The sequence below is a fragment of the Papio anubis genome, chromosome 9 (assembly GCF_008728515.1).
Source record: "Papio anubis isolate 15944 chromosome 9, Panubis1.0, whole genome shotgun sequence".
NCBI lineage: Eukaryota > Metazoa > Chordata > Mammalia > Primates > Cercopithecidae > Papio > Papio anubis.
In genome coordinates this window covers 95,438,001-95,463,048 of record NC_044984.1, presented here as the reverse complement: position 1 = coordinate 95,463,048, position 25,048 = coordinate 95,438,001, and the positions used below count along the sequence as shown (strand labels likewise).

The 25,048-nt window shown below is 40.6% G+C and overlaps 1 protein-coding gene across 5 annotated transcripts in view; it reads right to left on the bottom strand.

The window, feature by feature from the left end:
• The window catches only part of ANO4 (anoctamin 4), a 406,193-nt gene that overhangs the window by 29,418 nt on the left and 351,727 nt on the right, over positions 1 to 25,048 (bottom strand). For all 5 annotated transcript variants that reach the window (XM_021922815.2, XM_021922816.2, XM_021922817.2 and 2 more), the window contains 8 exons: positions 20,030 to 20,112; positions 15,596 to 15,736; positions 12,623 to 12,787; positions 5,816 to 5,852; positions 3,460 to 3,571; positions 2,408 to 2,465; positions 2,171 to 2,268; positions 77 to 219 (listed from right to left, as the gene is read on the bottom strand). In XM_021922815.2, coding sequence (XP_021778507.1) covers positions 77 to 219; positions 2,171 to 2,268; positions 2,408 to 2,465; positions 3,460 to 3,571; positions 5,816 to 5,852; positions 12,623 to 12,787; positions 15,596 to 15,736; positions 20,030 to 20,112 — 837 coding nt within the window. The remainder of the gene's footprint in view (positions 1 to 76; positions 220 to 2,170; positions 2,269 to 2,407; positions 2,466 to 3,459; positions 3,572 to 5,815; positions 5,853 to 12,622; positions 12,788 to 15,595; positions 15,737 to 20,029; positions 20,113 to 25,048) is intronic.

Sequence of the window (25,048 nt, the reverse complement as noted above, 5' to 3'; positions counted from 1 at the left end):
TGAGTATACGTTTAGCTGAATATATCTGGAGATTTAAAATTTATAATTAATAAAATGAAGTAGAATATTTCCATACTCATTTCTAAGTATTCATCGAAGAGTCCGTAGGCATTCATCGGCTGAAGGTTATAGTCCTTTTCCCATTGTGGGAAACTTATTTTCCTTTCAGGTCCATGTTCTTGTCGTACTTTTCTTCTAGTCCACCAATTCTGAATTAACCTGGGCAAAAAGATCAATTTCTTACAAAAATGTAACTGATCATATGACTTAGGTAATGAGAAAGAGGAGAGTCTGAATATAGAAACATAGTTTGAAAAAATTCAGGACAGGCTATCAAAGAAATAAAGCCTCAGGTTGGTAAGAAAATAACAATGGAGTCTATACTTCAAGTATTTCTATTAGCAAGTAAACAGAATGACTGATGAACTTATTTTAATCATTCATGAAACTGTCTCATGTTGGGCATTGCCTGTGAGGGTTGAATAGAGGACTGAGAATATCTATAAATGGATATCCCAGTACAAAGGCAATACCAAGACATCTTGAGGAATATCTGGCTTAAGTGGCTTAATTTAGGACCCTTGAGCAGTCTTGCCACATGGGTGCTGAGCTGCATACTCTGACGTCAGGGGCCTAAAGATCTGCAAACCCACAAAATGCTTCCTCTCTTGGTGCACAGACACCTGCAGTTCTGCAACTGGACTTGCTTGCTTTTGGCTTGAGCTCTCCACAGGGGCTCTGACTCCCAGTAACATGCAACTGGCATTGGTAAGGCTAGCACAGGAACCGTTAGCAGTGATCAGGAGTGCATTTTGTAATATGAGAAAGCATTGAGGAAATGAGAGGGTGGAGGCAGGTCTGTGTTCTGTGCAGTACAAGGAAAAAGTTGAAGGATATCCGGGAGTAGAAGTGCCAAAAAACAAAACACATGGGAAATGAAGCAAATAAAGGGATGAATATCAAAGACAAACTGCCTACTTTACAATTTTACTCTATGTCCTTATTACTAGAAGATAAAATATAATTATCTTGATGTCTATGACATTTTAATTGTGGTTTATATCTTAATGTAGAACACAATGCTGATAATTTTTGTTTTATGTTTTATTTTTAAAAAGTTTTATAGAAAACATCAAATACTTGGAACAAGATTTCTTTTTCTTTTCTTTTTTTTTTTGAGACAGAGTCTCGCCCTGTTCCCCAGGCTGGAGTGCAGTGGCGCGATCTCGGCTCACTGCAAGCTCCGCCTCCTGGTTTCACACCATTCTCCTGCCTCAGCCTCCCGAGTAGCTGGGACTACAGGCGCCTGCCACCACGCCTGGCTAATTTTTTGTATTTTTAGTACAGGTGGGATTTCACTGTGTTAGTCATGATGGTCTTGATCTCCTGACCTCATGATCCGCCCACCTTGGCCTCCCAAAGTGCTGGAATTACAGGCGTGAGCCACCGCGCCCGGCCTGGAACAAGATTTCTAAAAATAAATCTAAGAACAGAAAATTACTGGCTTTGGTTCTGACAGAGAGCTAAGAAAAGACTTTCTGAAATGAACCAAGTTCCCGCTAATTGTTCTGACTGAGTGGTCCTCCCTGAAACCTTGAGTTTTCTTTGTCTCTACAGAGACATTGAGCTGACATGGAAACCTATAGGTGTGGAATTAAAGCAGAAATAGAAGCATTGTTGATTTATGTCCCCATTAAAACTTAACTGACCAGAACTGAGCAAACACAGCAGAATTCAAGGTTATCCTTACCAAGTTGATGCAAGTTTTTGCTCATTGTTGTCAACATGTTATCACCAGGTTTACCATGGGGATGGGAGAGTGGAGATGTAGTTAATGTGTCATACATAGCTGAGGACTTGCAATGCTGGAGCCCGAAAGGTCAGAGGTATCATTTAAAGTGGCTCACAAGCAAGTATCCAATATTTAGGGGCCTACAGAGGCTCCTTAAAGAATATGCACATTTGTTCATGTGAATTGTGCTAAATCTCCCAGAAGAGCCAATGTTTATGATTTTCATGGCTGCCTTTGGATGTCTAACTGTGAGCACTTAGTTCCAGGTGCACACACTGGCTTAATTGCTGAGTCTGCATTGCTTATCTTACTTGCCACACCTAGAAAAGCCAATAATGAGCAATGCTGCCTCTCAATTATTGATACTAAGGTACTTACGGGTAGCCAAGTTCCATGAAATTATTCCAGGTCTGCTTTAGCACCATTATAATACCCATTTGCATACACAGATCAATAAGGCATCCACTAGGGTGGCACTGCAAGATAAGCAAACACAGAAATTCCAGAATCAATGGAGAGGAAGAAAGGGTGTCTGGTTTCTAATCTATACAAAGTTGCCCTAAGGCTGTTTAATGCAAGTCTGTTGGAAACAAGGAATGATGGGAGAATACAGACCTCTTCTAGTCTCCACCTGTTTATCAGCCTCAAGTAGGCACCTGGGTGTCCTGTAAATCTTCAACACACAAAGAAAAACAAGCCATTAGTGCTCTAGGTCCAAGCTTTCAGTGAATAGTACATTTAGTTTAGCACAGTCTCCAATGTGAGTGCTGCTACAATAAGTAGTAGGTCTGGGGGAATTAGGAAACCCTTCAGATCTGTCACAACCATAGCTTCTGGAATTCTCCAGGGGACATTTCTCTTCTGGCCTTTCTGTCAGGCTGCCTAATGCAGAAGCCAATTCTTGCTGCTTGCTGTGGACTTTTAACATTTTCTGCTGCATATCAATTGCTCTGGCCTGTGTAAGCAGAAGTTTTACTCCTGGATTTAAACACATTTGATCTTTCTGAGTAATAGTCATGCTGTTAAAAAAATTATTGAACTATTTTCCTAGAGTTTTGTGCTGCTGGAATAGCTAGAAATGACGGAGAGACTGCTGTGTTGATCTCACCAAAACGCTATACCTGGCTCTTTCTGGGTTCCCATCTCCTCTGAAACGCCTCCAGATGTCAGGGAATTCACGCGACATTACCACTACACAGGGAATCTTTCCCAAATCCTCATGACTGCTGGATTTAAAAGTTACCCTGGCATCCCGTTTCTGCCCCCCTTCCTGTCAGGATGTCCTTCTCTCTTCAGGGAAGTCAGGAATCCAGAACATGCTGCAGCCCCCTCCCCGTTTTGCCACCTGCTGTCATAGGTGTGAAAGCCAGGGCCCTGATTCAGGTGCAGACAGAGGCCAGAAGTTTTCGATGCATCATTCACACGCGCAAACTATTTTCCTCTGCTTAGCTTAGCAACAAAATGTGCACAGGCAGTTTTGAGTGGAGATGATTTCCCTGGGATGCTGGGTGGTTTTGACATTTGGGAAGGGAAGGGAGGAGGATGCTCTTCCCTTTTGACACTTTGTATAAATCACCCTAAGGGAGGGCTTCTCTGTCCCCATGGGTCAGTGACCTCTAAGTGTTCTGTCCTCAGCTTGGGGAGGTGTGCAGGGGTCAGGTTCTTACCTTCCGAGGAAGAATGCGATGTAAAATGTGGAGCTGTTCAGATTGACGAACTGAAAAAGAAACATTTTCAGGGTGAAGCTGTTCTCCCACTCAGACTCTGTGCGAGGCTGTTCTGTGGACAAAAGGTGAGCAGAGTTTGAAAGGCCGAATCTCATCCCCTCTCAACTCCCTCTCTTCCCCTCCCCACACACACAGGGTGGGGACACAGGAGTCCTGAGGAGGCTGCAGGAGACTCCAGTTTACCCACAGACGGCATGTGATGGAACAGAGCATCCATAGGATCCTCAAGCTCACAGACCAGACCCAACAAGGGTCTCATGGGAAGTGGCTATGGAAGAATCTGAGAGGACTGAATACCTAGACTGTTCCACTCTTACAGGATACCCGGAGAGCCAGCAGCAGAGACAGCCAGGCTGTCGAGGCCTCATTCCCAGTCCTGGCTCTCTGCAGTAGCCTTTTCTTTTCCAGTTAGTCTGTGCAGGCTTAGTTCCTCCTAGCTCCAAGGAGTTCCTTGGTCTCAACTTCTAGTTCTCATATTATACCAACCTACCGCTTAAGAGGGAGTCAAATCCATTATCATAGAATGCTAAGAGCATTTGACTCCTTTGCCTTTACCCTTATCCCCCATTTTCCATTCTCATGGACAAATATCAAGGAGGTGGCGTCATCTTTAGAGCTTTTACTGCATATCACCATCTGTGTCTTATAATTTCCTGACCTCAGTCAGGGGCCAATTCTCATCTCCATATATTTTAACATCTATAAAGCAAATGCTCTCTGGGCATAATAGTGTGAACCAAAACATGGATCCATTTGCCCTCAAGACCAAACCTTCAGCTAGAAATCTCATGTCAAACGCACTTATCCTTTCATAGGAGCTACATTCTAGGAGCAAGCAATGTCTAAGAAAAAGTATTTAATACAATAGCATTTTGTCTGCTTCCACATTCCCTGAGCTTCTAATTTCTCATTTAATACTTCACTTCATCAATTCATTTTCCATAAATTAGAACTCAAAATGCTTTCTGGGAGCGTATCCGAGAAGGGAAGGGAGAATGAAAGAGAATCTGATTTAAAATGGCTTAAAATGTCAGTTTCAGGAAAGGCCATACTGTTGCTGAGACCCAAAAAGACACGGGATTCTTAAAGGGTTTTCTTAAAGGGTTTCACTTCTGCTACTGAACTCCTGGTTACATGGAAAGGTCTCCTGGTCGCCGGCTAGGTTCCCAGGTGTCCCCACCATGGATGGACCAGGACTGTAACTCCACTGGCATTTTTGCTAGCCTGGATCAAGCTACCACAGGGTACATTGTCTACCAATGGGCAGTTATCTCTTCCATGGACATAAACCTCTTTCTGTCTTTTTGGGCAAGAACTGGTGGTGATGGAAGATTTCAATGACATTAAAAGAGATAAGGTAAAGTGCCTAGCTCTGTATCCAGCACATACAAAGTTTCAATAAATGCTATCTATTATCATAATGATGATTAAAAATAGGAACACTTTTGTGAGTTTTTTCTCCTCTGGACCAGCTTCTTATGGAATGCATTAAAGCAAGTTACGGATGGGAGCATGTAATTTTCTCAAACTGCATAGAGCACAATGACCAATACCTTGTTAATAAAATTGGGACAATTCCTTTATTTTGAAGATGAGATAAATGTACAAGTTATTACTGGCTACCAGATTGTTCTGGAGTGCAGTGGCATGATCATGACTCACTGCAGCCTTGACCTCCTGGGCTCAGGCAATCCTCCTGCCTCAGTCTCAGGAGTAGCTGGGACTACAGGTACATGCCACCATGCCTGGCTAATTTTTAAATTTTTTTGTAGAGATGGGTCTTGTTATTTTATCCAGGCTGGTCTTGAACTCCTGGACTCAAGGAATCCTCCTGCCAAGGCTTCCCAAAGTGCTGGGATTACAGACGTGAGCCAGCATGCCTGGCCTTCCAGTCTTCAAAGAAACTAACTTTGCTGTGAGTTTATATACCATAAAAACTTGATACATTTTTAATTAAACACAAAATATAGGCAATAGCAAATGAACACTTTCCTAAATTATATTGGATACTTTATACAAATGCACTTTTGTAATGCTATTTTTTGTGCACAAAGAGAAAATCTACCTTCAATTACATTAGCTCATGACAGATAATGTTTGTGACAGATTTTAAAGCTTTATGTAGAAAAATTACTAGATATATTTAAATTATTCTGTTGAAGGCAAACAAAAAAATGTTGTATGAATTTGAAAATAAAGGGAATATTTCTTTCCAGCAGTATTAGAGAAAGGAATCTTTGAAACATACTTTCCAGACCACAGTACACTACTGTGAAATAAAAAAGATTCCACTCACCTAAATTCGTCAGAAGCAGGGCAACTTTTTCATAGAGCTGCAAAATAAATTTCATGCATTTAATAAATGAACTGCACTTGTTATAAAATCTATAATCACAAAGGAAATAGGTAATCAAATCACAAGTCAAAATAATTTCATTAAGCATCCATTGCTCAACCAATGAAAACATTGTGTATAGAAACCTCAGACTCTTGGAGTCCACTGGTAATGGAGATTGCTGTAATTTTCAGGGCAAGAAAGAAATGTACAAGGTCCTATCTAACTATTTATAAAATCTCACTTCTTATTTTGGGGCAAATAATTTTACGGCAACAAGGCTCGCTGCTATTCATTACCAGCTTTCTAGGCAATGCTGGGCAGTCATAATATTGCTGAGCTTCTGCAACTTGAATGTAAAATCTCTAAGCCCACTTCTGACAGTAAGATTCTGCAATCCTATTCTTTATGGACTGCTGTAAACTCTAGATTACAGCATTCAAAAACACTGAAGTGATTAAACATTACTGGAAATTCCCAGAGCTTATGGTACTCCACGTTTCCACTGGTGGACCAGATGCCTCCTTAACTCATGCATCCTTAACTCACCCAGCCATCTGGTCAATAGATGGTTCTGAGGGTGGGGTATGTGTATGCATGTGTGTATGTGTGTTTGTGTGTGCGTGTGTGCACTGAGGAGCAGAGAGTATAGTCTAGGGTAAATCCAGCTCTAGGAGATTACCCAGAGTGGGTATAATTGAAAGATCAAGTGCTGTTTCTAAAACAAAAGACAATAAGTGAAAATGAAAAGGAAAAGTAGTTTAATAGACTGGAACGATATGAAGATTAAGAACACATTTAAAGTAGTGCAAACACACTGGTTAAAATTGCCCAGGCTGGAATGACAGCTTGACCATCCAGCAAGCTACAGGGCTTGGGCAAGTTCCTTATCTCTTCTTCAGACCATCCTTTTCTTTATATGTGGGCAGGAAGGGTATTGAATTCACTGACCTTCCTGTCCTGCTTAATTTTTGAATTCTCTTATCTGAGATTTCTGCTAATTACAGAAATAAACAACATAATCTGTACGTATGCCTCCAAACTTTCAGCAACAACTATGGTTTGCTATATTAGGATATATTAAGATGGCCATAGGACCAAATCTTGTGTCTAGAAATCTCAGACTCTTGGAGTCCAACGGTAATGGAGATTGGTGTCATTTTCCATAAGAAACCTTGTGGCATAGGTTAGTCTTACCCATTTAATCATAAAAATAATATCCTTATAAACAACAGATAAGAACAGATGTTCTAATCAAATATATTTTAATATTACAATGTATTACGAAGGCACTGTAACATTCCAATTATTTGATTATGTAATTATCAGGGAAAGTTAATTTGACTGATGAGACAACCTTTCTCAAAAACACAATTCTTGATTAACTGGTTTATCTTTTGTATCTTTCACAATGATGTCTATTTGTCACAGTACCTCACTTTGCACACATGTCTAAAAGGCCCTTGGAGCTGAGGATATGCCTTTGTTACATGGGTGTGAACACTGAAAACATTGGAATTTTTAAAAAAGGAACAACATAAGAGTCAACATATGAGTAATATTAACCTTGTGAAAAATAAGGTAAAGCATACGGGGACACAGTAGGGATCCATGGCATCTGTGACTACTTCATGTATATGTTGAAGGAGATATATATATATATATATATATATGGATATGGACTGTGAGACTTTGGACAGGATACAGGAGGGAAGGGTACACACACAGAGGGACTCAAGGCCGCTCAGAGAGCTCCACATAAGTGGTTTCTGGAAAAATGTCTGATGTCTCATTAGATGGTTGAGAGATAAACCACGGGAAGTTTGTTCTGCTAAGAGCAGCAGAAAATCTAAGTTTCCAAACTAGATGCTGCAAATTCTGATTGTGAATACCTGTGACTGGCAGAAAGCTTTCTGATCTTATAGATATGTCCAAAAGGAAGCTATGTGTACTTCTACTTTTATCTTGTCAGTCTGATCAATATATGTGGACTTGCTCTGATGCAAGCTATATTTTCTGGTTTACTTTTTTTTGGAAGATGAGGTGTGTTTTTCACTGTTTACAGTATAATTAAATATCTGATTCATATTGGCATGGCTGGATAAAAAGGATGATAATAACTTTTTAGTCTATTCCTGGGATATAGCCTTTGTTGGCCTATTTGGCTTGCAACCACCATATTGGGATGTTTTTTGGTCACTAGTGAAGCAGAACAGAATTGAGGTAATATGATCAAAACAAGAAATTCCATCCTATTCACTTCTATTCACTCTATCTTTGAAATATTTATTTTTCAAGACATGGAATAAAATGTAAACTACTAAGTGCCCCTTAACCAGCCATTAAGAGGCATAATATTTCATTAGGACTTAGATGACTTTTGTAAAATAATATAGATTTTATTTTTAAAGTACATACTGTATAAAAGTAAACACATATCATCAAATCCATTAGAAACTTGGCATCTGATAAAGATCTGTTTTTTTAGTTAGCGCTGGATGAATCTAGCAAAAAGTCAGAAATGGAATGTGTGATTTATAATAATTATATTATTCACAAATCAGAGTCTTTAGCTCTCAAGGTTTTTATATTTAGTTAATAAAAAGTATTAATAATTAATGTCTAAATAATGATTATCTTTGGAAGAAAAGTATGGTCAATATTTTAAGTAGTTGAAAACAATAGATAGCTGTAAAAAGTCTGTATTGGATCATGATAATATCTTGCATTGAGTAATTTCAGAAGTCACTGGAGAGTTTACTTCTGAACTGGTCAAAGATATATTACAACCATTAGTCTGTCATCCATTATGCTGATAGAAAGGACTTAAAATTTTTTTTTAAGATATTCTGATGAAATCATTCAAACTATATTACACATTTGGTTGCCCTCATAATGGAACCCGCGAAACTTCAGGGCATAGGACAGGAGGGTAAATGTGTGTGCGGGGATGAGATGTCATCAGAGATAGCTGAGGAGGGAAAGGTAACCGGCCCCTGCACAGAGAGGTCCTGGCTGATGCTGCTTTAAGAGTTCTTATGTACACTTTTTCTTTTCTTTCCTTCTCTTTGCTATGGCTTGTCATTCCCTGTTCTCATCAGTATTCTTGTGTTAGCAACTTTATGTTATTCTAGTTTGATGTTGGCTGAAAATCAGAGTACCAAAGATGTTCATGTTGTATCTAAAATAAATGAAAAATCGCAAGGGTCCCTAAGAATAATATGTGTTAGCTTTAGAGTGTGAACTCTACCTCATCCATGTTGGCTAGTCTGAAACACTCTGGGAGAGAAAAGATGTAAAATGTCTCGCAGCCTAGCTCCCAGCATATAGCAGGTGCTTTGTAACACCAGTAGCTACGTAATTTGGCCACTCCCTATGCTCCCGTCTCCATTTTGAATTTGTTTACTTCCTCTTATCTTGGCTGTGTCTTGAAGTAGAGATTGCCGGATCAATGATTTCTAGTTAAATGAAGTGTTTTACTCTGACAACACTGGCACCTGCTCGAAACATATGGGCAAGTGTATATTTACAGATTCGCTTCCTGTACATACGCATTTATTTCTTAAGAAGATGTATAAATTAAATTTTAAGACATTGGAGGAAAGAGATGATAAGAATACAGTAGGCATTAATTCACTGCAGCCTAACCGGATGAAGAACATCTGACCTATGGCTGTTTGCTTAATTTCACTGGGAATCCTTCTCCACCTACAATATGTATTCCACAATTAATACTGAGACCACGTCCTGGTGGGGGGTCAAAAGGGAGAGGTACAGGGAGTGCTAACCATATACTTTCAATCTCCACTTCCTAAGCTGTCACACAAACATCATGTCAAAATGACCAGTAATTGCCCTTTTTTTATTACTTCTGAGTCTTGAAACTTTTTCCTAAAATAATAAAAATTTATTTTATTTTATATATATATATAAATACACATGTGTGTATGTGTGTGTGTATATATATATATATATTTTTTTGAGATGGAGTCACTCTGTCACCCAGGCTGGAGTGCAGTGGCATGACCTCCGCTCACTGCAAGCTCCGCCTCCCGGGTTCACGCCATTCTCCTGCCTCAGCCTCCCGAAGTGCTGGGACTACAGGCGCCTGCCACCACACCCGCTAATTTTTTGTATTTTTAGTAGAGACGGGGTTTCACGGTGTTAGCCAGGATGGTCTTGATCTCCTGACCTCGTGATCCACCTGCCTCGGCCTCCCAAAGTGCTGGGATTATAGGCGTGAGCCACTGCGCCCGGTCAATAAAGATGTTTTATGTATTTTAATACTAATAATGAGCTACCTGCATTTAATTAGCTCATTGATTACTAGTTAACCAAGGAATCATAAATTTAATTCTTTGTTATTGGGTACGTTGAATTCTCTTAGGAATCACTCAAGTTTAATTGGTTATGGAACTCAGGATTGTTTAAAGAACTAGAAATGACAAGCTAAATAGATAAACCTGTATGGATAACAGTATTAAATTAGTTGGCCTTTGGAAAATCTTTTTCCAATGATGTAAGCATTTCAGCTTTATGGCCCAGATTTAAGATGCAGTATAAATAAGGATAGGGGAACTATAATTAATTGAACATCTACTCCATGCCTAACAACTGTCCTTGGCACTCTATGTACAATGTTTGACTTATTTATACTACAAACCTTTAAGGTCAGCTTTTAAAATTTTTTTATTTTTCACAGGTCCTTGCTCTGTTACCCAGGCTAGGGTTCAGTGGTACAATCATGACTCACTGCAGTCGTGAACTCCTAGGCTCAAGTGATCCTCCCATCTCAGCCTCCCAAGTAGCTGAGACTACAGGTGTGCCACCTGGCTAATTAAAAAAAAAAACTTTTTGGTAGAGATGTGGTGCTGGGATTACAGGCATGAGCCACAGTGCCTGGCCATATTTTTATGTATAGGTTGACCTCAGCGGCTGACCATGTCAGACACTACTTTTGTTCTACAAAAAATAGCAATAACAATTTACAGAGCATCTACTATGTGCCAGGCCCTGTTCCAGACCCTAGGGAATAACAACAGTGAAAAACAAACAAACAAACAAACAAAAATAAAGAAAAGGTTCTGCCCTTATGGGCCTACATTCCAAAAGAAATGGCAGATAATAAACAAAATAAATAGGTAAAATATATAGCATATTAGATGGTGATAAACACTATAGAGAAAACGCAGGCAAGCAGATGGGAAATTGTCAGATAGCAGGAGTGGGCTGCAATTTAAAACAGAGTGACCAGGGAAGCATTTACTAGAGAAGTGACATTTGAACAAAGACTGGAAGGAGGTGAGGGACTAAGCGATGCAGACCCTGTGGGAGGAAAAGGCTCCAGGCAGAGAGAACAGCAAATAAAAAAGTCCTGGGGTGAGAGCATCAAAAGGACCTGTGCGGCTGGAGGAGGTGAATCAGGGTGAGTAAGGGAAAAGATGAGGTCAGAGATGTTACACAGGCCAGATGAGCGAAAGCCTGTGAGGCCACTGTGTAGATGTGGCTTCGCAGGCTTTTACTGTGAGAGAGAGGAAAGCCACTACACCTTGTGAACACAGGGGCCATGTGAACTGACTTACATGTAAGAAGCTCTCTCTGGCTTCATGTTGAGCCTAGATTGAAGGGAGCAATGTGGAAGCTGGGAGACCAGTTAGGAATCTGCTGCAATAATCTCGGTAAGAGACACTGCAGACTTGGACCAGGGTGGGACTTTGGGATGTGCAGAAAGGGATCAAATTCTGGATACATTTTGGACAGCCAGAGAAATAGAGGAGTCCGGGAGAATGCCAAGACTTTTAGTCTGAGCAAGTACAATTAGGAAGGCTGTGGGAGGAGCTAATTCTGGAAGGAAGATGGGGAGTTGGGTTTGCAAGTGTTAGGTCGAGATGGTCAAGTAGGCAGTTTAACATGTGAGTTTAGGGATTCAGGAAAGAAATCTGGGCTGAAATATGCTATCTGAAAAATCCTGGAAATCAACAAAAGCAATATGTACCAGCTTGAGGGTTTCCTTGCAGGGTTATATCAAGGAATGCTTTGGTTTTTGTTTGTTTTTGTGTTTTTTTGAGACAGGGTCTCCCTCTGTCATCCAGGCTGAGTGCAGTGGCCCTGTCACTGCTCACTGAAGCCTTCACTTTCCTGAACCAAGTGATCTTCCCACCTCAGTCCCACAAAGCAGCTGGGACTACAGGGGCACACCACCATGACCAGCTAATTAATTTTTTTTTTTTTTTTTTTTTGTAGAGACAAGGTCCCACTATGTTACCCAGGCTAGTCTTGAACTCCTGGGCTCAAACGATCCTGTGACCTCAGCCTCCCAATATGCTGGTATTATATGCATGAGCCCCTGTACCTAGCCAGGAATGCTTTGGATACTGTGTATCTTCCTATCACTGATAATCAAAAAGAAACGGGAACCAGCATTGCAAAGCTGTGTCACAGGTTCTGAGTGTTCTAAATTCTTTGTCTAAATTTACTTAAGGAGTATACAATATTATCTTATTGGATAAATAAGGGAACTAATGTTCAGAGAGGTTATGTGCTTTGCCCAATCTTATACTGCAGAAAATCCTGGAGTCTAGATTTGAATCAAGACGTTTAAGCACCCAGACCCAAGTGCATCTTCATGCCAGGCACTTTGCTGCCAGGACATCAGTGCTATGAATGGCCCACCTCTCTGAGGCCAGATCCCCTTTAGCCACAGAAGAAAACTACCACTTGCAGCCCACACATTTTGATCCATTTGGTTAGCCACTGCAGCTCACTTACCACGTTCAGCAACATAATGATACAAAAGTTGATGCACACGGCAGTCCCTGTGGTTGCTACCTGAGAGTTATTCCTGATTAACGCCCACTTAAAGGCAGCGAAAGTGCTGACAGTCACCACCCGGTAAATGACGATCCCGAACACGGCAGCAATCACCACGCAGATCTGGCAGGAAGACAAGACACCCAGTGAACCCCTTGGTGGAATGTTACAGGAAGAGGATTCACATTCTTGGAACATCCTCTGATAGGAAAAGGAAGTAACGCCATGGCAGTACTGCTCAAGAGACCACAATCAAATGTACACTTTTCATTGTGGTTAATACTTTCTCTTGTCTTTTTCTATTTTCTTTCTTATTAAAATAAAAGAACTGCATTGCTTGAAAGTTGAGAATCTATGTAAGCTATGGGGTAACACTTTTTAATGCAGAATATACACTGAGCAGATGGACAAATATTCACATGGAAATCCTATCATGTCACTTTTGGGTTTAAAATTGTTTATTGGTTTCCTATTATTCTAGGATAAAAGCAAAACCTTTATGCAGCCTGCAAGACCCTCTCTAGCCCCTTTGGGCACCATTCTTCCTTCCTCTGGGGTCCCCACAGCTTCTCTCATTACATCAAATGGGTTAAGCACCCTTAATTGTCAAGACTATCCCAATCTCTTGCTGAACACACACACACACACACACACACACACACACACACACACACACACGGCCTAGTTAACACCTACTCATCCTTCCTCACTTCTCAGCTCAAACACCACTTCATAATAAAAGCTCTTCATGACTCCCAGACTATTTGTTGTTAGTGTTGTCATACGGTACCAATACCATATGGGTACATCTTTTTTCAGGACACTACTTATAATTTCTAACAATCGGTTTGACTATTCTCAGTCTCCCCTTCTAGAAAGTAAGCTCCATGAGGACAGGGAAGGAGTCTGTTTTGCTCACATGGTTTCTACAGCACCTTAGCATAATTACAAGTGCATAGTAAGTGCTCGGTTATTTGCTGTTGAGTGAACCGTGTGATAGGTACATATCTTGTTAATCTGATATTCACACAGACTGAAGCATGTTTCCCTGAAGATTTCATGGCATTTGAGAACAATACAGCATATCTTCTTTCTCTATGACATGCAGTTGTCCCTCAGTATCCTCATGAGGGATTGGCCCAGGACCACCCCCCAACACCATGATACCAAAATCCACAGATGCTTAAGTTCCTTCTATAAAATAGTGTAGTATTTGCATATAACCTGTACACAACCTCCCATATACTTTAAATCATCTCTAGATTACTTATAATACCTGATACAATGTAAATGTTATGTAAATAGTTGTATTGTTTAGGAAATAAGTGACATGTTCAGTACAGCTACAACCAACTGTTTTTAAAAACAATTTCCATCTGTGGTCGGTTGAATTCATAAATGCGGAACCCACAGAACACATAGGGCCGACTTTAATGCAAATCTGAGACTCCAAAAAGTTTTGCGACTTTCATTAGGTGATTCATCTAATATTAACATGTCTTAGAGACCTTAACCCACTTAATTATCAAAGGCTAGACTTTGAAGCCAGGTCTCAGGAAGGCCTCTGCTGATTTAGAGATTCCTTTCTTCACAAAAGTATTCCTGTTTTGCACAAAATTTATTTTCTGCTTACTTTTAAGGGAAATATGTTCTAAAAGCTCAAGAACAAGTCCTAGCTCAGACTGGCCAAAATAACAATAAAATAAAATAAAACCTGTCCAGATCTTAATTGTAGTGCTATTGATCAGGAGACAGGTAAAAGCTATGCTGAAATTCAGACAAGGATGCCAATAAGGTAGGATGGACAGCTGGCTGGATTCAAAGTCAGAGGACAGATCAGAGCCTTAGCTGAGCTCTCACCCAGCAGTGTGACCTTGGGCAAGTTTGTCCTCTCCATAGCTCCAGCCTCCTGTGTTCCAGATTCCCCATTCATAGAACAGGAAAGCTTAATCTATGTCTATGAGTCTTTGTAAGAAACAATATGAATATGTACATAGAAGGCAAAGCGTGACACAAATGCTTAAAAGCAGTATCTGTAGACAGGCATGGATTTGATTCTTGGCCTGAGCCAAAGAGTCTGGGTAAGCTGCCCAGCCCTTCATCTCCCCAGTTTCTTCACTGGCAAAAGGGAGTAGACTGTCTGGATTTGCTATAGTCTTGTCCTTCCTACTCTAATGGTCTAGGCATATATTTACATACTCATCATTTGAAAAAAGGAAAGGAGGATCCTAATAGTCCTTTATTTTTCTAAAATGACATTTTAGAAACATCTGCATATGTTTTGTTCAGTAATTAACAGTGTTAAAGTTAAATTAACAGTGTTAAACTTCATTACTAAGACAGATTTTTAGGAAAAGCTAGAAATTCAGGTCTGTTTTTCAAACTGACATGATCATTAGTGAGTCAGGAAATTAATTTTAGGAGACTAATCTCTCACTAAAAATATACTATAATAAAACAAAATCAGAGCTTATGCATATTATAAAGGTGAGCACTGTTTTACTTACACTGTTTTATACATCTATTTGCTTGGCATATTCAGGGATATGACAGAGAATATATTTCTTACTGTATGGGCATAGTGAAAAGTTTGAAAAACACTGCTGTAGATCCTGTCTCACATTTTTGACTTCTTTCAGCATCACATAGTAGAACATGGCAAGAAGAAAGAACATCAGATTAGAGGGTCTCGGCTCTTAGCTACTTACTGGCTGACCTTGGGCAAGTCCTATAACCTGTTGGAGTCTCAGTTGTTCCATCTGCAATATGGGGATAGCAACACCATCCCTGACCACCAAACAAAGTTACTGTGAGGAATAAATAACAAAGTGCAAAAATATTTTGTAGAACTATGCAAATACCCAGTATGATTACTGCTATTATGCTATAGGTTTGTACTTTATGAAACAAAATTTTTTAAAAGTTTCAAACCATAAAAAATATTCCAGATGCAGAAACGATAAGTCTGCTGCATTTATCTGTAAATGCTTGATAAGGTTCTGGCTTTCCAGAAATTGGATTCATCCGCTCTTTCTTGGAATACTTGGCTTCAAACTGGGGTCGTATTTCTTCCTAAAGGACAAGCAGACACATTTTAATGCACTAAAGAGATGCAAACACGGTAAGAAAAGAAATATCATTTTACCCCACCATAAAACAGAGTCAACAGCTGCCATACTAATTAGTCAACCAATGAAGTCGACTTGGGTGCCCAGGCTTAAATGTTTGAAAATTGGCCACTTGAAGAAAATCTAGAGTGAAGATCAAGATTTACTATCATCAAAAGCAAAGAAATTTGGGCTAACAGTTACATTTATCTGTTATCTTATAAAACTATGCTTGAAGAAAAAAAACCCTGAGAATGGTATTTTAAAAGGGACAAGCTGTCTTGTCCTAATAGTTTGGAACAACTAATAAGCTTTCACTTTTATTACCAGAGAGTGATAAGAAACACCAGGACAAAGAAGCCTTCTCTGCAGGAAAATGTTCAAAATCCATTTTGTAAGTTATAATGACAATATAATTCTTAGTTTTCTCCTGCAATTTTTTTTTTTTTTGCATTTTTAGATTTAGTTCACTAAAAACATGGTGAATCTACTTTTTAATAAGTTCCTATAGGAGTCATTCATCTTTAACCAATAGACTTTAGGTATATTCTTAATTCTTAATTGAAAACAACGTAAGCACCTTTCAAAACCAGTTGAAATCAAGGTTCCTCCAATTCTAAATCAAACTGAGATTTTATTCATTTAGCTGAGCCTCCCGAATGTGAAAAGCTTCTGACTAAAAAGCAATTATGGGATTAGGAAAAGGCAATTAGCAAGAGGGGACACTGATGTGGTTCCCGTTAATTAAGCATGCATTATGTTTGAGAGTTTCAGGAGAGGATGGTAAATGAGCAGAAACCCTGCTGAAACAGAGACTGAGTTAATCCAGGCAGAAATGGTCAAGATTTGGATGAAGGTACTGACAGAAAGCAAGGAACGAGCTGACAGAAGAGAGGTCACAGCGAGTGAGCCCAGTTTGGTAGCCACCTGCCCATGTAGCGTGAAGGGTAGCCTTCACATGGCTCAGCCTGGCTCCTGCCACTGAATTAGCCTAAGGCTGGACTTCCCTCAAGGGCAGGTCACGGGTAAGATCAGCAGGAGATACATTAAGAGCAGGCTCTGACTTTCACTCATTTTAGGCAGTTACACTTGAGGAGATAAACATAGCAGACCTAGAATTTTCTGCTTCTTTGGGAAATTTCCAATTTAATAGGCCATAAGTGTCATCAAGAGCCCTTGAGCTAGTCATCCAAGAACTGAGGTCAATCATGGCTGTGTTCCTGGATGTTTCTGTCCATTTTCATACTGCTATGAAGAAATACCCAAGACTCGGTAAGTTATAAAGAAAAAGAGGGTTAATGGACTCTCACAGTTCCACATGGCTGGGGAGGCCTCACAGTCATGGTGAAAGGCAAAGGAGGAGCAAAGACACATCTTACATGGCGGCAGGCAAGAGGGAGCATGTGCAGGGGATGTCCCCCTTATAAAACCATCAGATCTCATGAGACTTATTCACTATCATGAGAACAGCACAGGAAAAACCCACTCCTATGATTCAATTACCTCCCACCAAGTCCATCCCCCAACACATGGGGATTATGGGAGCTACAACTAAAGATGAGATTTGGGTGGGGACACAGCCAAACCATATCACTGGGTGTTACAGGCCAAATTGTGTCCTGCTTCCCCCAAATTCATCTGCTGAAGTCCTAACCCCCAGTACTGAATGTGACCATATGTGGAAACAGGTTTTTTTAATAGAGATAATTAAGTTCAAATGAGGTCATTAGGATGGACTCTACTCCAATATGACTGGCGTCTTTATAAGAAGAGGAAATTTGGACACAGAGACACCCAGGGGGAAGATGATGTGCAGACACAGGGAGAAGATAGCCATCTATAAGCCAAGAAGAGAGGCCTAGAACAGATCCTTCCCTGATGGTTCTCAGAAAGAACCAACCCTGTTGACACCTTGGCTTGGACTTCTAGCCTCCGGAACTGTGAGCATGTAAGTTTCTATTGTTGAAGCCACCCAGTCTGTGGTACTTTGTTATGGCAGCCCTGACAAACTAATGTGCAAGGTTGCCCCAGAAGGTCTGCAGTGAGTCTGGGTTTTTCTGCACAATAAGGTGGAAACCATGGGCTAGAAGTGAGGCATTTCCACAAGCAATGCCAAGCTGGGAACGGCTACGTATGTAGGCTCCTGTACAAAGGTATGCAGAGTGAGAGGACAATTCAGCACTCCGCACTTTTTATCAGGGGCTGGGAAGACAGAAGGCTCCAGACTTATAAGGGATACATACGTTCCCCAGAAGGGTGCCCACATCAGGGGCCCACCACAAATGCCAACAATGATTGTAGACTGGTTTGGTCAAAGTTACTCAAATAGGGCCACACTTTACAGACAGAAGGGGAAAATTTAGTCCCACTTCTTTTCATTAGAGATTTTTAAAGTCCAAAGGTGAAGTAAACTGCCCAAGGTGATTTCCAGGAAAAAACATTTTCCATCCCACTGGGAACTGTTCCCATGAACACATGTAACCAGAAGCAGTAGAATGGCACCACATAAGAGGAAGCTCTGAATGCAGCCCTGCTGCTACCAATAGGTGTCATAGCCTGGGAAGCTTCTTCAAACCTAGAATATATACATACACACACACACACACACATATACACACATATATATACACACACACACCCCTAGAAACTAGAAAAAATGTGTGTGTATATATATATATATACACACACACACATATATTTATTTATTTGAGACAGGGTCTCTCTCTGTCACTCAGGCTGGAGTGCAGTGGTGCAATCTTGGCTCACTGCAATCTCCGCCTTCTGGGTTCAAGTAATTCTTGTGCCTCAACCTCCCAAGTAGCTGGGATCACAGGTGTATGCCACCACACCCAGCTAATTTTTGTGTTTTTAGTAGCAATGGGGTTTCACCATATTGGCCAGGCTGGTCTCGAACTCCTGGCCTAGAGACACAGGGAGAAGATGGTCATCTATAAGCTATCCTCAAATCCTCCTCCTGGCCTGAAGTGGTACCCCCGCCTTGGCCTCCCAAAGTGCTGGGATTACAGGTGTGAGTCACTGCATGTGGCCTGGAGAATATTTATAAAAACATGAGAGAAAGCCTTATCAGGAGAACAAGGATTGCTGAAAATCCCAGTATCATGTATCAAAACCTCCTGTTGTACACCTTAAATACATTCAAAACCAAACCAAACCAAACCAAAAAACTACCCAAACATGTTCATGGGAGAAGGGGGACAGGCAGCCATTCAGGAGGCAGAGTTTGAAGAAAACAAACAACAACAAAAATACCTCTCAAAATTACTTCCCCCACCAAGCCTACCACAGGGCTAAAATTCACATCATTCATATTTCTGAAAGATTCCTTTTGACACATGAAAATATACACATGTGTTCCCTTCAAGCAAAACACATTAATAGCCAAGATCACATTACACATATATGAGTAGTTTATCTGATTTACTGACACAGCAAGGCTCTGAGGAAATAAGACTCAGGAGGGGTAAGAGATAATGAACGAGAGGGAGGAGAGCGGGGCTGAGACCTGGACCAACTGTCAAGGGAAGCAGGATCCAAGAGGGGACCGTGGTGACCACGCCCCGTGTAGGTACTTGAGACTTCCAACAGGAATGGGGGCAAGAAGAGAGTATCAGAACCAGACAAGTCAGGAGGAGCACGATGGACTGGCCTAGAAGACGCTAAGGGAGAGTGATGGGACTGAGTCTGGCCCTCCTTGGCAGTTTTGTCTAGAGCTGGCCGTCCATTTAGCCACGTCTCCTAAGGTGGCCGCTTCAGAGTAGATTCTCCTCAGCACTGAACACTTGATATCATACTTCAGAGCCTGTGCACACCTGGGCACTGTCCTGGGTGCTACTCACAGACGCATTGCCTTGGGGTAATTCTCTTGGAAGGATTGCTTCCATGTACCTGGAGATGTCAAATGAATGCTGTTTTTCTGCTGAAGTTAAAGAAAAAAGGATGATTTTTAAGAAAATGAAAACAAAAACAAAAACAACGACACCACCAATTCTTCTGGTGCCTCTACCGACAAGTGGAATTCTTCACTTAATCAAGGGATTTCATTCCACTAAGTAATCAAAAATTTTTAAAAAATTGTCAGTCCCTTTTTCTACTGCTTGACATTTTCTGAAAAGGCAACTGAAAATGCTTTATGAGCACACCTAACTTCCGTCACAGAACAGAGAGTGACGATTCGGGGGGTGTCGTGTGGTTCTGGGTGATTTGCTTTTTAAAACATTGTGAGGTAAATGATACAAACCTCCTCTTCTTCCCAGTCTATCAAATCCCAGTCATAAGCAATTACTGCTCGCCGTCTTTTCCAAAACTCCAGGAAAACTGTTGCTGGAACAAGCAGAGGAAGACAAAGACATTTCTGAATAAAAGTAAAACAAGGCTCTTAACTGTGTCACTGAATAATGAAGCCATTGCCAAGAATGACAGTTGTTAGTGTAAGCATCCTCGAATATCAGAATTTCCACCTAAACTTCATTTCACAAGGACTACTTTCTGAGAATCACTAAGCTTGTGTCAAACATAATGAAAAATGAGAGATTTCACTTAGAATTAAATTAAGCTGATTTACAAGTTCAGGCAGAACAGACTTATTAGAATGACAAATTCTTACATTCTGGGATGTCAGGATTCAGAAAACTGGATTACCGACATCTATCTAATTGATAAGCATTTATTTTTATTTTATTTTATTTTTTCTATTGCCTAAACATGGGTAAGCAAGCCCTTATTTTTTAAAGTGAGAGGCAGGTAGGAGCAGAAAAGTCAAAATGAAACTTGACAGTTCACATGTAATTGGTAGTGATTTCCTGTCCCTTCAAATCCTCCTCACAGCAAATACCTATGTAAAATATATTTTCCTGTTTTATTGGAAGGAGTCCTGTTGTTTCTCTTTTCTCCAAACCATCTCTTTGTTGCCACAGTGAGGATAAAAGTGGGTAAGTCTATTAAGAACTTTCTCCAGTAAGTGGGAGGTGGCTGGCCTCCCCATGCAGAGAAATCTGGGAGTTAACTTCATTCAGCCAAGATAATTTTCTACTCAATTCCATAAAAGCATATCAACTTAAATGAATTATTGAGCATCATGCAATAAAAATGAGAGAGAGAGAAAATAAGACACAAGACACACTCCTGCTGCCTCGGAAGGCACAATGCAAATGCAGGGGCACACACACACACACGCATACAGACACACACACACTCCCTCACTCACATTTACTCTGAGAATGACTATAAGGATATAACAGACACACCCTAGGAGACAGAATGGGTGGATATTTCTCTTATGGGCTTTGTCATGCAGTTAGACTTACAGAAGGTAAAAATAAATTAGATATTAGGAATCCATTTCATGAAGGAAAGTAAGTATGTACATGGCCATGTCAAAAAATATAATTACTTTCTTCTTTTCTATTCTCCCTTGTTCACACATTACCTCCTCCTTAGTAGTATTCAGACACTGAAGACATATTCTTAAAATAAGTAGCTAGAAAGACAGCATAGAGTGATAGATAAGAGTTCTTGGGCATGCAGCCTAGACAGTCCTAAATTTGAAATCCAGATCAGATACAAGCTGTGCTACTGTTGGCAAATCAATTAACTTTTCAAAGCCTTAATTTCTGGATAAGCAAAAGAAGGAGGGTAATATAGGTCCACAATCCCTTATCTGCAATGCCAAAATTCAAAATACTCTAAAAATTTTAAGTGCTTTTCCCCCTGAGTTTGGCACAAACTCATCTGGTGGCAAGCCCTGACCTGGACTGATGTGAGGCTACATATAACCTCTATTTATTACCCTTAGTGAGACTTTTCATGTATTAAAAGCAGCCATACTAATGTATTTGAGTACATTAGTATGTACTCCCCAGGCCTCCTGGGACACTTAATAATATATGGTATATTCAGTACCTTTCTAAAATCTGAAAGATTCTGAGTAGTTACAGTTATTAAGGAAGATACACCTAAAATAATCAAATGTCTTATTCTGGAAGATAGAAATTAAAACAAATATATGTGTTTATTTGTGTCAATGCTGAGCAGCTATTTTCGACTGGAGTCCTTCCAGTGAGTCTGGCTGTCTCAGGGATCCCCAAAGCCATCCCCAGGTTTGATTTACTAGGAAGATTCACAGGACACAGAATACAGTTGTACTGATGGCTAAGATTTATTACAATGAAACACTATAAAGCAAAATCTGCAAAGGGAAAAGGTGCATGGAGCAAAGTAGACAGGAAACAGGACAAGCTTCCAAGAGCCGTCTCCCAGTGAAGTCACACAGGATGTACTTAATTCCTCCGCAACGAGCTGTGACAACACATGTGAAATGCAGTTTGACAGGGAAGCTGGTTAGAAACTCAGTGCCCAGGGTTTTTATTGGGGGCTGGTCACATAGGCACCAGCTGCCTAGCATGTACTAAAATTCTAGAGTTCTAGGAAGAAAGCATAAATTGTATTGTTTGCACATGTAGTTTATGCATCACGAGTTATTCTCAGCAGTCAGGGTGGCGGAAACTGTCTTGAAAGCCAAGTTCCCAGATACCAGCCAAGAGCCACCCTTGCAAGCAGGCCTTTCTAAAGCAGGCCTGCTGTATTAACTCTTTTCTCCATGCTTGCCCTCTGCCTCACCAAACTGTCTTTGCACAGAGTCCCTGGGGTCTTTCCTTTATCAGGTCCTCTAGCCCCTCAAGCAAATGCCACTTTATAAAGACTTTCCCTCCTTGGTCTCTAGAGTCTCCCTGTCCTTGAAGAGACAAGTGGCCCAGCTCCTGAATATGTGGCTATTTTCCATAAAAATTCAGGAAGGTACCCCCATGGGCACAAAGACACTTGATGAGGGACCATTCTGGGACAGCCTCAGGCCACAGGATTCACATCCTGTCTGTCTTACTGGCAGCTGCTCTCACTAAGCCCTATCAACCCTCTATGGTTCTTATCTGAGGGAAGTGACTTCTAAGATGAGCCAGTGGCTGTCACAATTAGTCCATCACCCTTCCTCAGGATTCCTGCTGAATCCTGCCTGGAGGACACAGAGATTCTAACCATTAATTCCCTCTGTTGGTCTGTTCAGGCTGCTGTAACAAAATACCATAAACTGGGTAGCTTATAAACAATAGAAATTTATTTCTCACTGGTCTGGAGACTGGGAAATCCAAGATCAAGGCACCAGCAGATTTGGTGTCTGGTGAGGGTCGCTTTCTGGCTCATAGATAGTACCCGCCGGCTGTGCCCTTACACAGTGGGAGACATAGCTAGCTCTCTGGGGTCTCTTTTATAAGTACAATAATCCAACCATGAGGGCTTTGTCTCATGCCCTAATCACTTTCCAGAGGCCCCCCTTACTAACACCTTCACCTTAAAGAATAGGATTTCAACATATGAATTTGGGGGGACATAAATATTCACACTATAATATTCCCTTCTTTGGCTAGTAATCCTCTCCCTTCCTCCATTATAGTACTTAAGAGGAAGAGAAGAAGAAATTAGCTGCTTGTGCAACTGTCATTCCCTTGTCGGTGTTTTTGTGTGAAATGCCCATTCATCTGAGGAAGAAGAATCTGCTTCTATCTGTACGTATGAAACGTAACCAAACCAAGACACATTGTCTCTTTTCAAGGCAAAGTTCCAATCCCTCATTACGCCATGGTTTAAACTCCCTCCTCTGAATACTCACAGCCTTGGGAGCCCCTGCACTTTCAGAGTGCCTAGTTATACAGTGTCTTATGTCATGAGTTCACACTTTCTTGTCTCCTTCAAAGCTGGTTTATGCTATACATATTTTTGTTATGTATATATATCTATCTTTATGTTTTATATAAATATATATGTGTGTGTGTGTACGTGTATATATATACACACATATATATTTCTCTTACACCACCTGGCACCATAAGTTTGATTAAAAAGTGTATTTCCTTTATGGCTTTATTCTCAAAAGACGAAATTCCTAAGAGTTTTGTCAAGGTTTTATTTTTCTTTTGGTACATGGAACTCTTTCCACAAGAGTTTTCTCAGCTAAAGCATCAGCACGCTTAGCCTTACTGCTGGCATTTTGAACTCCTTAGATTCCAATCTATCATTTTATGTTGCTAATGATTTCTCTAAATCCAGATCCAACCAAGTGTCCTGGGAATCAGTGGAGCCACATTGCCTGTAGAATAAAATCTGTTAGCAGCTCAGGATGCAAAGCTCATAAGCCCAACTTGCTCTGCCCTGACTTGCACCTCAGACTCCAGGCTAACTCACTAACACTTTCACACATGAGCTGTTTTATACTTTCTCAGTTTTGCCCACACCATTTCCTTAGCTAGTAATGTTTTTTCCTATTTGGGTCCATCTGGTCAACTCCCACCCTCACTTTCAGGTTTAGCCCCGTGTGTTCCGTAACTACACCCCCTGAATCATCGCTGTGCACCCATGCTGAGTTGTGCACACAACTCTAGGTCAGCACTAATCACACCATTCAGCACTGTAAAAACAAAACCAATACAAACCCAAACCTGGATCATATCTCTGACTAGTTTGTGGACTTCTTGAGAACAGAGCTGTATCTTAGTTGTCTTTATACCTTCAGAGTCTAGCACAGCAACTGGCACACACAGAGGCTCAGTAAATGCATAAATGAAATGCTGTCCTGAGAATGAAAGCAAATGTGGAAAACTATTCTAAATTTTCTAAGTATTTTCATATGCTTATAAGAAATTAAGATATGAATTTGAAGAATATGCAGCTATATTTTCTGAATGCCTTACATATCAGGGCACATTAAATAACTTAATAATAATATCAAAGTTTGAAACTTCTTATGCTTCTCTTTTGTCTTGCAATGAAAGCGTGATTCTGTTCTAACTATCACTCCCATTATTTGGTTGTATGGACCCTGTGGCAGAGACTACCGACTGTCCTCTAAGATTCTTTCTTTCTTTCCTCCACAATAAAATGATTGTTGCTGAGAATATGGTTGCCTATATATATTGTATTTCCCAGATACCCTTGCATTAGATGTGACCAAAGGATAGTTCTTAGCAGTGAAATATGAGCACAGGTGATATGATGTGTAGTACTTGCCTGTTGACTTCTTAAAACATCGCAGGATGCTTTTTCCATATCCACTTTCCCCTTCTGGATGGGTACAACCGAGGTGACCCAGTGAGACTGTGAAAGTGACGACAACGTCTGGGGATATGGGAAAACAGCTCTTTTGTAGGAACATGAGTCCCTGAGTGATCATGTAGAGTGGAGTTGTCTGCCAGCCTGGAATGCTCACTTC